This window comes from Neopelma chrysocephalum, unplaced genomic scaffold (assembly GCF_003984885.1).
Source record: "Neopelma chrysocephalum unplaced genomic scaffold, ASM398488v2 Primary Assembly neopelma1_68b, whole genome shotgun sequence".
Classification (NCBI taxonomy): domain Eukaryota; kingdom Metazoa; phylum Chordata; class Aves; order Passeriformes; family Pipridae; genus Neopelma; species Neopelma chrysocephalum.
In genome coordinates this window covers 1,583,639-1,592,322 of record NW_020897728.1, presented here as the reverse complement: position 1 = coordinate 1,592,322, position 8,684 = coordinate 1,583,639, and the positions used below count along the sequence as shown (strand labels likewise).

Sequence of the window (8,684 nt, the reverse complement as noted above, 5' to 3'; positions counted from 1 at the left end):
CACGGACTCTTTTTGCGGGAGCACCGCGGCCGGGGAGGAGCGGGGCGGGGACGGACCGGGCGGGAGCGGGGCCAGAATCGGGATCGGGACGGGGATCGGGGTCGGGAGCGGGAGCAGGCAGCCATGCCGTACGCCAACCAGCCCACTGTGCGCATCACCGAGCTGACGGACGAGAACGTCAAGTTCATCATCGAGAACACGGACCTGGCGTGAGCATCGGGCCGGGCGGGCAGGCCCGGCGGTGAAGCGGCCGGGGGCGGCCCCACAGGCCCGGCCTCCCCGGGGGGATCGCGCCCCGTGGCACCCGCGGTGTGGCCGGGTGGCGTGTCCGAGGCCAAGCCCCGCAGCGGCCCCGGCCCGCTGCTCCACGGCCTCTCGTGCCTAAACACGGGTGTTTCCCTCCCTCAGGGTGGCAAATTCCATACGAAGAGTGTTTATCGCTGAGGTCCCCACCATAGGTACGGCCTGTGGTCGCGGTCTCCCGGGCTACTCTGCCGGTGGCTCCCATCGCTTCCCCTCCGTGTTCTCCCGCACCTCCCGGCTGCTTTCGGCTCTCCTTAGCCATGTTCAGCCGGTCCTGTGTGCTGAGTGTACTGTCTCAGTGTGTCTCTGTAATGTTTCCTGTGCCCGCACAAACCGTTTGACTTTTCCTCACGTCAGTGTTTCTCAGTTTGTGGCTTTCTCCTCCCTGCAGCCATCGACTGGGTCCAGATAGATGCCAACTCCTCTGTGCTCCACGATGAGTTCATTGCACACAGGCTGGGTGAGTGCTGGGCATGGGGGGCAGATGAGGGTGGGTTGTGGGTGAAGTCAGTCCAAAGATGCTGAAACACCTTTGTCAGGAGGCTGCTGTTCCTCCACCCATCTTGGCAGGAAAGTCAGGAGCTCTTGTGGCCTTACTCAGAAATTCCCTTGATTTCCTTCTTCCCACAGGCCTCATCCCTCTCACCAGCGATGACATTGTGGATAAAATGCAGTATTCCAGAGTGAGTCAAGCAAAATGTCGTGGGGGCTTGTCTTGGTGGTGGTGGGTGTCTGATCCCATGGGAAGCGCTGGCAGTTTCTTGCACAAAGGTCTCAATCCATGTGTGTGTCCCAGGACTGTACGTGTGACGAGTTCTGCCCCGAGTGCTCCGTGGAGTTCACCCTGGACGTTCGCTGCAACGAGGACCAGACCCGTCACGTCACGTCCCGCGACCTCATCTCCAACAACCCCCGGGTCATTCCGGTCAGTGCCACCCCTCTGCTTGTCCCTCTCTCCATCCCTGCTGTGGCCAGGGTAGCAAACACGTGGAATGTGGACAAAGCAAGGCCTTTTGAGCATTGCCTAAAGCTCCACCTGAACCACAGTGGGAGAGCAAAGCAGAAATACCTGCAGAAGCAGTGCCAGTGCCCTCCTCGTCTTTTCAGTGTTGTCCTTGCTCTCTGATGGCATCCAAAGCAGTATGGCCTTGTCCTGCACCCCTCATCCCAAACTCTTGAGAGGCTTTAGTGTTGCCCTTTCATCTCACCTTGAACACCCCAAGTGTGTGTGTGCTTGTGTCCTGCTGCCGTGCCACTGCCTTCTGCTGCCTGTGTGCTGGACAAGGTCAGCCCCTTGGCAGCAACCTGAGGCCTCTGTTTTGCTGGTTCTTGGCTCTCAGCTCGGCAAGGTGTGAGGAGCCCTGGCCAGAGCACTGCTGCCAAACAGCTCCTGCACAGTCACCTTGTGGAGGATTGGTGGGACAGATACAGAGACTTACAGAAAATGATTTTATACGCTGTTGAGGCCACATCTGGATGTCACCACAACCTGGGGCTGCTCCTACTGCCTGGTGACAGTGTCTGCCTGGTTAAAGCCCAGCTGGAACCCACTGTCTTGATTTGGCTGAGGTGCTGTGAGTGCTCTGTGTCACCTACAGCAGTTGTGGGAGTGACTTTGGGAACAAAGCAGATGTGCTGGGCTGGACTGGAGTGCACTCCATCCTGTGTGGAGAGCAGCTCAGGAGACAAGCAGACCATTGTGGGGACATCACATACCTGCCTGCAGCTGCCTGAATTGCCCCAAATTCCATTAAATAGGGTGGGCTGGGTTTGTTGCTGTAAGTCACTCTAGAGGGGTTCTCCACCATCTCTAACTTTTGTAGACAACTGGTATTTGATGTGGAGAGAAAAGCTGATTTTGTCATTAACTTGCTTGCTTTCGTTCTGCTGCTGCAGGTGACGTCTCGGAGCAGAGACAACGACCCCAACGACTATGTGGAGCAGGATGGTGAGTGGCGGGTCACTGGGAATAAGAGCTGGAGGAGGTAATTAACTTTTTTGGGGGGTTCTTTGAACTCATTTTTCATTTACTAGCTGTGTAACCATAAGGCAGCTGTAAATCTGACACTTCAGAGCCACTGGCATCACTGCGTCAGTGGGGTAGCATTTTATCTTAATGGCACCTACAGCTTGTCCCCAGAACTAAAGTCCTGTGTCAGAGGGTGCTTCTGTCTCCTTGTGAGAGCTCAGAGACAGCAAAAAAGGTGAAATGGTGTGCTTTCCACTGTTCTCTGGGGGCCTGTGCAGCTCCTTTTTCCTTACCTGCTCTGGGGACACAGCCCCTCTAAGAATCCAAGCAAACCCTGGATACTGGTGGCACCAAAAATCCCTGCCTTTGCTGTAGCGTGATCCTGCAGGCTGATTTCTCCCCTGCAGCCTTCTCAGGCTGACGGGTGTGTGCTTTTGCAGACATCCTCATCGTGAAGCTGCGGAAGGGGCAGGAGCTGCGGCTGCGAGCCTACGCCAAGAAGGGCTTCGGGAAGGAGCACGCCAAGTGGAACCCTACGGCGGGCGTGGCCTTCGAGTACGACCCAGACAACGCGCTGCGGCACACGGTGTACCCCAAACCAGAGGAGTGGTACGTCCCACTGTCTGTCTTGATGCCTGCTCAGCTGGTGCTTAGAAAAAAATCCAGGAGCTGTTAGCTGGGGTGAGATAAGGAAAGGATTTAATTGTGCCAAGGCAACTGATGGTAAATGACGCGCGCCGGGCTGTGCCCGAGATGTTACATTTATAACAATATCTGGCCAATCTCAAGTGTGTCCACCCTCTGACTTTTGCTCTGGTCCACCCCCTGGCCCACCTCCCGGAATTGGGTCTGGGATCTTTTTGGGACCCCCTCTTCATCATCCTTCATCATCTTCGGGGTACAGAGAGCAGAGTCACCCAGTTCTTTGCCTCTGTCCTGCGGTTTAGGCCAAGATACAAGCGTTCCCCAAACAAGACAGGCTTGCCTTGACTAAGAGACAAAACATCTTCTACTGGATACGGGGATAGGGCTGATATGGGGGTATGGAATGGGGTAAGAGGCTTAAGGAATGTATAAACTAAGGGGTGCTAGGGGAGGAGGGAGAAAGGGGTTGCTTCTAAAATCTACTTCTATTACCTATAAAACTTATAAGGTAGAAAAATAAGAAAACTATTAGGGGTTTAAGGCATCAGTCTGGAGGCCCTGGGAAAGGTTTTCCAGCAGGCAACAACTTCCATTTCGGCCCTGGGGATGATTTGGGTCAGTAAGCGATGGTGGGTGTATCACTTCCTCCTGCACAGACTCTGCTCCTGCATTGGCCAGTCGCTTATTTTCAAGGTGAACTGGTTTGTGGTCACCTCTTATCTTCCCTCGTGTACCATCACTGCTGATTTGTCTGCCTTTGGTGCTCTTTTCCAGCTGATTTTTTTCCTCCCCTGTGCAAGTGGTGTGTAGGTCAGGGTAAAGTCTGAGGAAGGAACAGATCCATATGAAGTGGAAGAGGTTGCTGTGAGAGGAAAGAGTGGCAGGTTGGGTTGCAATACAGATTTTGCAGCCCTGTTTGTATGAGGAAGCCCAGTATGGCTCTGATTCCACCCATACATCTCCTCGCTCCTGGAGCCTGAGACCTGGAAGCAGGGTTTTTCCCTTTCCTCTCCTCTGACATATCATTCTGCACCAGTAGCATGCTGCTTCTCATCTAAAAGTGACATGATTTTGCTTTTGGAAAGCTGCTGCCCTGCTTTGGCCTGAGAGAGGACTTCACCTAGCATCTCTTTTCCATGAGTAGGTACCTGAGCTGCTCCTGGCTCTGCATCCCAGTGAGCACCTAGCAGACATCCTGTTGTTGAGCATGCTGGAGCCAGCAGTGTAGTGAGGAACCCGGTGCTTTAGCCAAGGCAGGCTGAGAGCGGGGACTAGAGGGGGTGGTGGATGTGCTGCCACAAGAGCAGGGCAGCAGCCCAAGGTCAGGAAGACCTCGGTACAGGAGCAGGATTTGGCACAGGGATGGCAGAAGCTGGGGTTGAGCAGGGGGCAATAAACCCTGAGCAGAGCTGCAGCTGGAGGGGAGGCTGAGCAGCAGAAGGGGCTCGGTGGGTTCTCCTCTGACTGCCAGACCCTGTGCTGCCACATTTGACTCTGCAAATGGCTGCAAGCAGTAGCAGGCAGGTGGTGGGGCTGTTGTACCTCCTCACTCTCTGCTTTGAGCCTGGTGTTCAAACCCATCACAGTGTTTGGCCTTACACCGTCCCTTGCTAAATTAGCTGTCCCTGAACAAGCTTCCCAGAGGTGCAGTTCAGCCCTGATTTCACACCTCATCCTATTGCCAGTGGCTTTCTGCTCTGGAGCTGTCAGGGAGATCCTGTGCTGCTCAGTTTGCACTTGGGAGGCTTGAGAAGCCTTTTGTCACCAAGGGTGGAGTTGCAGGTGAATCCCAACAGCCTGCCCGCAGCCATCCCAGCCCTGTTTTATGGGTGGAAGGAGCGAACCCCGCTTGGCTTTGATGGGCTCTGTGGGGCGCGTTCGTGGGCCCAGATCAGTCAGTCTGGGTGCAATGGGACGTGCCAGGCATTTGGCTCCTTCAGCACCTCGTCAGGGCAGTGCAGTAAGAACCAGGCTGGCAGGTAATGCTGGAATTCTGGAAATGGGCATTTTCCTCAGCCTTGATGATCTGCGTGCGTGGACTGAAGCTGCACTTAGGGAACTGCCAGCTGCAGACCAGGCTGTCAGGGGGAAGGTCTGTGAGAGGCTGGTTGACCACGACTGAGGGTGCTGCTCGACAGTCTTGTGGTCAGGAGCATGTCACAAGAGTTGATGTGCCGGCCTGTCCTTTGTCACCAGCAGTTTGGGGGATGGAACTGGACAGTTTTGAAGTTTCCAAATGATTTATGGCAGATAAATTGCCCCAAAATTTAGTTGACTGTCTGAGTGATAGATCGGATGCTTGAGAAACAAAGAATGGATGTGGAATTTCAAATAGGGATTTGAAATAATTTTAAGCTTCATTTTGGTGCCATAAAAATTCCTCGGTTTAATTTCTGCAGTGCTGGATCGTAAGTCTGTGGCACTGATGAAGTGACAGATTTGGAATGCTGCTTTGAGTGGGACAGTGGGGTGCCAGGCAGGCTGAGGTATCATTGGCTTTGCTGCCTTTTTGGATGGGGAATGTCACAGTGTGACTTTTGGAGAGCGTGGGCTTTGGGAGATGTTGGTGTCACAGAGAACAGCCCCACCTGAGCACCATGTGCACCTCGGCTTCCCTGGCTGGCCCAAGGCAGCTGCTAGTGGAGGTTCTTTTGTTTGGTGGCAGGGTCAGCTGCACCTTTAGGAATGTGGTGTGGTGTACAACAGTTTCTGAGAAGTTCTTGACAAAATATATGTAAAAGTTGGAAAAATCTGAAGGGAAGATTGACCTTGTAGCTGCCAGTTCCATGACAATACATCTGTCTTTCCAAGTTCGTCTGACCTTGCTGTGAAGACAATACAGAGCCAAAGGCTTCTGCTGTCCAAGGCTAGCTATGATTTTTGGTTTAGTTTTTCATGCTAATTGCTTTTTTGAGGCTGTTGGCAGAGCACTGGCATGCAGCTGGACTTTCCAAACAGCTGCCTTGGTGGTGGAAACCTCTGCTCTGTTTCAGTCATGAGTGGTTCTGCAAGTTGTGAGAAGTCCCAGCTCCATTAACACTTTTATCTCTCTCAGTGGTTTGTACAGATTTGTTTGAGAAATGCAGTTTTATTTCAGGCAGCTGATGACAGGGTGCTGGGATCAGCATTTCTGGGCATTGCTGGGGCAGAGGAAGGCCAGCAGGAGACCTTGGTGGGCACGGGATTTTCTGTGCTGGCTTTTCAGACAGCTCAAGGCTTTGGTTTTCTTACACAGATTAAGTGCTCCCACAGAGTCTCTCTGGTGTGGTGCTCTATAAACCAAGGGGTACAGTGGGTAGAAAGATGTGTTTGACTAACTGATGCATGGATATTGCAGTGATTTTAGTAGAGGAGTGGAGGTGCAGGACATCAGGATGGAGCTCACTGGTGCAGATGGTGTTTGAGGTACAGGAGGTTCTTTCCTGCTGGGTCCAAGCCAACTGTGCTTTCCCACCTCAGCTGTGCTCCAGAGACTTGAGCTCTGGGGTGCTCTGGTGCTTTCCTGGCCTAGTGGAAAGGGGAAAGAAAAGATAACACAAGGTCTATTACTCTGTAAAAACATCCAGGCTCCATAAACACAGTCCCTTCAGACATTGACATCCCTTCACTGTGAGCACCTCCTAGTACTCCCTGCACAGGGCTCTCTGTGTTTGGGCAGAGCAGGGCTGATCCCCCTCCTGCAGCGCTGCTGGGTGACTCTGTGGCATTAATGAGGAGCCAGGAAGGGCAATGTGGGACTGAGCATTTTTCTGGGACTTGATGTGTGCTGAGCACCCCGTTGTGTGCTGGGCATGAGCCCCATGCTCATTCTCTGGGGCCAAACTGAGTGCCTGGGCTCTGTGGGGCCAGGCCAGAGCAGGGGCTCTGTGCTGACCTCTCCTGCTCTCTGATTCCAGGCCCAAGAGTGAGTACTCGGAGATCGACGATGAGGATGCTCAGGCTCCCTATGACCCCAACGGGAAGCCAGAGAGGTAGGGAGCTGAATGCACTGCCACAGCTGGAAGGTGGGGGGACTGGTTGGGTGCATCTCATCTGCTCTTATTAATAGAAGAGTGTCTATTCTGTGCTGAAGTTGCCAGCCCAGGGAGCTGATGTTCCCTGAAAAGCAGAGCAGAATTGGGGTTAACTGGTGATTATGCCCAGATCTGACAGGCTTTTCCCTCTGGGAGATAATAGACAGCTCTCCTGAGTTCATGTTGCCAGGTAGGGCAGTGTACACTCGGTGAAGTGTGAGGCCTGCGGGGGGAGGTGGCTTAGGGGATTTATTCACCTGTGTGTGTGTTGTGCTCTGATTGCTGGTGTTCTTTGCACTGCAGAAGTGGCTCAGCCAGCTTTAGTCCCTGGCACGGGGCTTATTGCTGGCTCTCAGGTCATGGTGCTGAACAGAAATCAATCCCAGAAATGGTCTTGTAGCCCGTAAAGTTGTGAGTGTTGGTGTGACAGTTGTAGAGGGACAGTACTGGCTGGTGCCTGGTTGGGAGGTGAATGATGCTGATGGTTGGAATTCCGGCAGATCTCCCCGTGGTGGGTAGGGATGGGCTGGAACTGCCCTGTGCCTGCACTCGGGGCTTGCACCTGTGTGCAGAGCAGGCGGTGACTTAACCCCTTGGTTTGTAACCTCAGGTTCTATTATAACGTGGAGTCCTGTGGGTCTCTGCGCCCGGAGACCATCGTTCTGTCCGCATTGTCCGGCCTGAAGAAGAAACTGAGTGACCTCCAGACCCAGCTGAGCCACGAGATTCAGAGCGACGTCCTCACTATTAACTGAGGTGGCTCCTTGCAAGACAGTGCTGAGGTGTGAGTGATGGAGCAGGTCCTTGCCTCTGCCTGGCCGTGATCTGGGGAGAGGCTTTTACCTCCCCATCTCCCTCTGCCTTTCCTGGCCCAGCTCTGCTGGTTGGTGACGCCTCTTCCCTGACCTTGCTTTCCAGGGAAAGCCATTGTGTTGTGTAGGGTAAAACGGGAAGGGAATCAATCAGTGAGCATCTTTGCTAGGACAGGCTCCAACTGATCCCAGAGTTTTGGTTCTGGTTTTGGATTCTGGCCATGTGGTGTTTGGGACTGGGAAGCGTGTACCTTGGTTACACAACCCTACCTTATTTACATGTCCATTCCTCACTGTGCTGAATAAAGCCTTACCCCCACATTTTTCTGTCATCCCTGAAAGCTCGGCCGGGGCTGCAGGAGGAGATGTCACATCATTTACTTCTCTCCAATAGGCATTAACTTAATGAGATGTGCTTTGGAGGGAGCATTGCTTGCTGATGCTGATGGCTGCTCGTGACATTATCTCCCGAGGAGAGCAGCACCCCTCCCGCAGGCAGCCCGTGTTCGAAGCAGATGTTTGAAGCCAGGGTGGGCAAGATGCTGCAGAAGGCAGCGCTGCAGGGGAGCCCAGCTGGGTCAGGCAGGCAAAGCTGTACTTACAGACTCCTTTGGAGCTAAACACACACCCCTCTATGTGTATAACCTTTCTGTGAGGAGCTGGGTGGCAGGGGGTCTGTCAGGAATGACCCTGGATGACACTTTCCAGTGTGCCCACAGCCCCGAGGGCGTGCTGGGCTTGAGCTTGGTGCAGGTTGCATATCCTGACCCCTCTGGCAGTGGCTTAAAGGCTCCAGCAATGGTGTGGGTCACCCCTTCTCCTCCCCTCCATCAGTGCCCAGCGTGGCTTGGGATGAGCTTCTCAGTGACACTTTCCTGGAGAGACGTGCCACTTCTGTGCCATGGGGGCTGGGAGGGAGGGGAAGGCATGTGTGCCCCTGAC

At 53.9% G+C, this 8,684-nt stretch overlaps 1 protein-coding gene across 3 annotated transcripts; it reads left to right on the top strand.

Annotated features, from left to right (window-relative positions):
- Positions 1 to 42: 42 nt before the first annotated feature.
- On the top strand, positions 43 to 8,063 carry POLR2C (RNA polymerase II subunit C). Of its 3 annotated transcripts, XM_027685363.1 has the most exons (10): positions 61 to 209; positions 409 to 458; positions 695 to 763; positions 934 to 986; positions 1,100 to 1,228; positions 2,200 to 2,251; positions 2,713 to 2,881; positions 6,814 to 6,888; positions 7,541 to 7,712; positions 7,849 to 8,063. In XM_027685363.1, the coding sequence occupies exons 1-9, from the start codon at positions 124 to 126 to the stop codon at positions 7,683 to 7,685; spliced, it is 828 nt and encodes a 275-aa protein (XP_027541164.1). In that variant the 5' UTR covers positions 61 to 123; the 3' UTR covers positions 7,686 to 7,712; positions 7,849 to 8,063. The 3 variants fall into 3 exon arrangements, with proteins under 3 accessions (XP_027541163.1, XP_027541165.1, XP_027541164.1); XM_027685362.1 differs by having other exon boundaries at positions 43 to 209; positions 7,541 to 8,063; XM_027685364.1 differs by lacking the exons at positions 6,814 to 6,888; positions 7,541 to 7,712; positions 7,849 to 8,063 and adding an exon at positions 3,465 to 5,519 and having other exon boundaries at positions 54 to 209; positions 2,713 to 2,897.
- Positions 8,064 to 8,684: the final 621 nt, after the last annotated feature.

What these genes read in the sequence shown, in the direction of transcription:
- POLR2C (XM_027685362.1), top strand. Translation starts at nt 124, where the DNA reads ATGCCGTACGCCAACCAGCCCACTGTGCGCATCACCGAGCTGACGGAC. An exon ending in ATAAAATGCAGTATTCCAGA is followed by an intron (nt 987 to 1,099) that starts GTGAGTCAAGCA and finishes TGTGTGTCCCAG; the next exon opens with GACTGTACGTGTGACGAGTT. An exon ending in CCCAACGGGAAGCCAGAGAG is followed by an intron (nt 6,889 to 7,540) that starts GTAGGGAGCTGA and finishes TTGTAACCTCAG; the next exon opens with GTTCTATTATAACGTGGAGT.